Source organism: Nicotiana tabacum, chromosome 22 (assembly GCF_000715075.1).
Source record: "Nicotiana tabacum cultivar K326 chromosome 22, ASM71507v2, whole genome shotgun sequence".
Classification (NCBI taxonomy): domain Eukaryota; kingdom Viridiplantae; phylum Streptophyta; class Magnoliopsida; order Solanales; family Solanaceae; genus Nicotiana; species Nicotiana tabacum.
This window is the reverse complement of record NC_134101.1, coordinates 19,183,634-19,188,130: the sequence shown is the minus strand read 5'-3', so window position 1 is coordinate 19,188,130 and position 4,497 is coordinate 19,183,634. Positions and strand designations below refer to the sequence as shown.

Genomic DNA, 4,497 nt, shown 5'->3' with positions numbered 1-4,497 from the left:
TATGAATTGGCATGTTTCTTTTTGCTTATTATTTCACATGTGTTTACCCAAAATATTGTGTGCACTCATGTAAAATTATTTTTCTAAATATTGTATATTCTATTTCTTTTATACATACTAGAGTTGCATATACTAATCCTTTGAATTGTATTTACAGATTGTGAGAAAAAACAACGGATGAATTTACCTAAAAGACAATTCCGTTTCTGGTAAATTTAGGTGCTCTCAAATTTTTGATTCAATAAGAAGTCAGATAATTTGATCCGTGCACTTTAGTATTTTTTCTTTCTTGCATAAATGGGGGATAACGCTTCGCTTTTTGTTTGATTTTCAATGCTCCTGTTTCTACATTTTTAATAAGCACTTTAAGAATACAATACGTATTTATTTTGCAACTAAGATTAAACAGACGAACAAGAGAATTTGAATTTCCTTATTCTTTAATATATAGGAACTCCACTAATAAATTTTAGCTTGTATTTTTTTACCTTTCAAATCTTGTTTTATATATATCTCATGATAAACATTTTAAGATAATATATATGTCATTTTAATAAGTTTATATTGATTTCGTGGAACACACGTGCGTTGCACGTATCTAGAGACTAATACTATATTATAAGAATGAAAATCAAAAGTTGAATGTAAAAGACCAAAATAACCCTATAAACTTAAATGACTATGATACCCTTCAAAAATTATACCTTGGTAAATAAGTACAAAACCTTTTGGTTCCCTCAACCTTTTGCAATTAATATTTCAAAATTTTTGTATAATTTTTCATAACTATGAAAAAAAAAATCTTTTTGTTATGTTTTTATTATTGTCAGTTGCTTCTTACTGAATTGTTCTCAATATTTTACAAATATTTAATTCTTCCATTCTTTAAAAAATATATATCATGTACAAATAAGTATTAGTTTCTCTTTTTATTTATTACACGGATCATTTCGCTGAAACATCAAAATGGAACAACTTCAAGAACAATATCTACAAAGAAATATTAGGTGAAATATACGGTCATATTATATGTTTGTAACTCATAACAACTAAATTTATGTAATTATAAAATATACTTGTCTAACTAAATAGAATTATTGATCTTCGCAGAGCTATCCAGTTAATTTGAGTTCAACACTACACTCTAAAACTATTTATTATTTTTAGCTTGTATTTTTTCTTTTTAATTTTTGGTGTAATATTTCACACGTTTTAATAATATTTTAATTTTTTTTACTGCTTGTACGGAATAACATGTGCAACGCATATCAAGAAACTAGTTCTTACATGTCTAAGTTGAAATTATGGCTTGAAATAGCAATCCACCCTTAAATAGCGTTGCTTTATCGCGCATTTAATTTGAGGCATCTCCTTTTTCACATGTCAGAAATTAGGTTCTCAATTTTGTGCTTCTTTTTCTTTTTGTCTCTTTTTATAGTATATAAAGTCTACGACTTCATGATGAATTTTTAGAAGGTTATCTGATTTTGGAAACACTGGCAATTTTATTAACCATGGAGAAATCATTTAAAATAGTCAATTTTATTTTTCACAAATCTATTATATTCAAATGGAAAATTTTTAATTTAGAAAGTCAATTTCATTTTCCACAAATCTATTATATATTTCAATAAAATTTCAGCAACAAAAACCATTTCACACCTAAATTATAAGGAAAATAAAGAAAAGCATCAACAGGTCGTTGTAGTATAGTGGTGAGTATTCCCGCCTGTCACGCGGGTGACCCGGGTTCGATCCCCGGCAACGGCGATACTTTTTGTTTTGCAGAGTTCCCCTTCACTTATATATTATCCCTGTGGCTCATCTAACGACTAATAAAAGCGGTTTTCAAATTTGGTTTACATATCATTACTCACAGCAGTGTATAAAAACACAAGCATATACACTTTCACAAAAAGGAAAATAAACAATCAAGAGCATATCACTGATCTGGAAGTCCCCTTTATACTCTTAAAATAATAACATAATCAAGAATTAAATTCAGACACCGCAATAGGTCTTTAGAGCAGATCCACATCTTTGGCCTTCTTCAGTGTAATAGAAAGCTAGAAATTCAACGTGATCAAAGGGCTTAAAGAGTAATGGATGCTCTTCATCTACCAGCTCTTCTGGTGCCATTATCTTATACCCTGCTTTAGGTATTGAAAACAAACCAACTGAGTACCTTGCTTCGTTTCCTCTCATCATCACCCTATGATATGGCGAATGAACTCGACCATTTGCCCATGCCTACGTAGAAATATAACTATAAGTAATTGTCCATAAAGTTAGAATTAGTATCCCGAAAAATAAGACAGACTACCTGCTTTGATTGTATATAATTATTTTTTGTCAGTGCGACTGTATATAAGTTAAACGAAGAAATTAAAAAGAGCAGTTTGGTGGACTAAGGTTCTGCTATGTCCCGGGGTCCGGAAAAGGGTCGGACCACAACAGTCTATTGTACGCAGTCTTACCCTGTATTTCTGCAAGAGGTTGTTTCCACAACTCAAACCCGTGACCTCGTCGTTACATAACAGCAATTTTACCAGTTAAATGAAGAAATTAACATAGCTAAAAAAAAGAGCACGTAAATGTTGGAAGGCTTACATATAGAGAGTCTCCAATCATGACTATGAAAGCGTTAGGTGTAGGTTCAACATTGATCCACTGCCCATCTTCGGTCAAAACTTCAAGACCATTTACCTGATTTTGGTAAAGTATGGTAACAATATTCTTGTCCGTGTGAGCATTTAGTCCTAATTTAGTGTCATTGCTTTGAGGTCCTTTATATTTCATAACCCTAAGAAGGTAGTTGGTTGAATTCATATGCTCATCCATATACTTTTCTACCCCTAAGCTCTCCAAAATCATCTTCCTTACTGTCTGATCCAGTTCTGATAGTTGCTCTGAGTATGACTGAATAGTTTTGCTGCCAACGTACATAAACGTTAGTAAAATATTTATTTAAGAAAAAGAAGATAATATGAGTAATAGGCTAATAGCACCTATACACGACCTACACGACCGAGGGATGTGGTGGCAGCGGATCCAGACTTATGAGTTCAAAATTTAATATAACTATTATTAAAAATTTGTTGAAATTTCAAGTTGTTTAAAAAATATTGGGTCCAACCGTGAGAGACAGAATCAGAATTTGAAGTTTATGGGTTCTAAACTTATCGTTGAACCCATAACTCGTTATAGTTATGAGGTTCACAATAAATATTTATACATATTTAGTGAATTTTCTAATACAAATTAAATATGGGGTCTAAGCAAAAGTTACTGAGTTCGTCCTAATCCATAACTTATACTCTTCCTTCACTCCTGCCAACTGTACTCTCTTAATTAGACACGTCATTGTGTAATGGTTGATATCTCTCTACTATATTAACCACACTTGTCGGATTTAAACCTTGAAAATAGAGAACTTCTTGCTGTGGAGAATTAATTGAATTTCGGATGTCTAAAAGGTAAAAATAAATAAATAATGGCATCTCTACTAAGAATTAATGGAAAAGGATGTTTTACCAAAAAGTAGGGTTTCCTTCGGGCCAGAGAATTCGAGTGAAACTTTCAGCTTTATCTGGGATATTCGCATCATCAATACCCATACTTTCATAGAGTGGAACTGCTGGATACTGTCCAACGTAGCCATGGAAAGGTTTGGTTGAAATGTTTCTTATTTTGGTTTGTAAAGGGAGATCGAAAAGCTCTTTTAAGGATTCAAAAATGGATTTTCGAAGGTGTATAGGAATTTTATCAAATGATGCTTCAAAACAGCCATAGTTTACTAGAGCTTTGTGGACTTGGCTTTTCACTTGGTTCCATACAAGTGTGCCTGGCTTTAGGTCTACATTGGAGAAGTCTATATTAGGAAGCTTGATAGTTTCGGAACCCATATTTACTTTAATTTTCTTTTCTCGAGTAATTGGTGCTTCAGTTATGGAAAAAGAGAATCTATTTAGTATTTATGAAGAATTTGGAATGTGATTAATTAGTTGAATACGAGAAATTTTATTTTTTATGTCACACAACCAACAAAGTTGTACTAGGCTAGTTTTACTACTAAAAAACAGGAATTAGCTACGGACAAATTTTGTAGCTGAACAAAATATCGTCGCTAATCCAAATTAGTTATAGATTTACGATAAATTATCAAAAAATTTTGTTAGCTATGAGCAATTCAAATTAGCGATGAAGTTGACATGTGTTGTTTGGTAGAGTCTTATCATTATAACGTAACTGGACATATTCTTGGTTTTCTTTATTGTTTAAACAATTATAATCATACTTATTTATTAGTATTAAAACAGTTATCATCATAGAATATGATGAACTAAGGCGCCGTGGTCCTCAACTGTGATGTTGGTCGCTTTGTTTGATTTGGTATTAACAAAATAATTTTGCTATGTTACTAATCTCCTTGCTTCTAGTACGGAGAAGGGTCAAAACTACCCCTACACTATTCGATTTGGTGCAAAAATATCCCCC

The 4,497-nt window shown here is 31.8% G+C and overlaps 1 protein-coding gene and 1 non-coding gene across 2 annotated transcripts; one reads left to right on the top strand and one right to left on the bottom strand.

The window, feature by feature from the left end:
* Positions 1-1,698: 1,698 nt before the first annotated feature.
* TRNAD-GUC (transfer RNA aspartic acid (anticodon GUC)) lies at positions 1,699-1,770 on the top strand. The gene has a single exon. It is a non-coding gene; the product is annotated as a tRNA-Asp (tRNA).
* A 75-nt stretch (positions 1,771-1,845) lies between these two features.
* Positions 1,846-3,969, bottom strand: LOC107824736 (putative 2-oxoglutarate-dependent dioxygenase AOP1). Its single transcript, XM_016651544.2, has 3 exons — positions 3,535-3,969; positions 2,611-2,932; positions 1,846-2,250 (listed from the first exon to the last, which is right to left on the bottom strand). Exons 1-3 carry the CDS (start codon positions 3,903-3,905, stop codon positions 2,002-2,004), a joined length of 942 nt encoding a protein of 313 aa, XP_016507030.2. The 5' UTR covers positions 3,906-3,969; the 3' UTR covers positions 1,846-2,001.
* Positions 3,970-4,497: the final 528 nt, after the last annotated feature.

What these genes read in the sequence shown, in the direction of transcription:
- LOC107824736 (XM_016651544.2), bottom strand. Translation starts at nt 3,905, where the DNA reads ATGGGTTCCGAAACTATCAAGCTTCCTAATATAGACTTCTCCAATGTA. An exon ending in GAAGGAAACCCTACTTTTTG is followed by an intron (nt 2,933 to 3,534) that starts GTAAAACATCCT and finishes GTACGTTGGCAG; the next exon opens with CAAAACTATTCAGTCATACT. An exon ending in TGATTGGAGACTCTCTATAT is followed by an intron (nt 2,251 to 2,610) that starts GTAAGCCTTCCA and finishes ATTTCTACGTAG; the next exon opens with GCATGGGCAAATGGTCGAGT.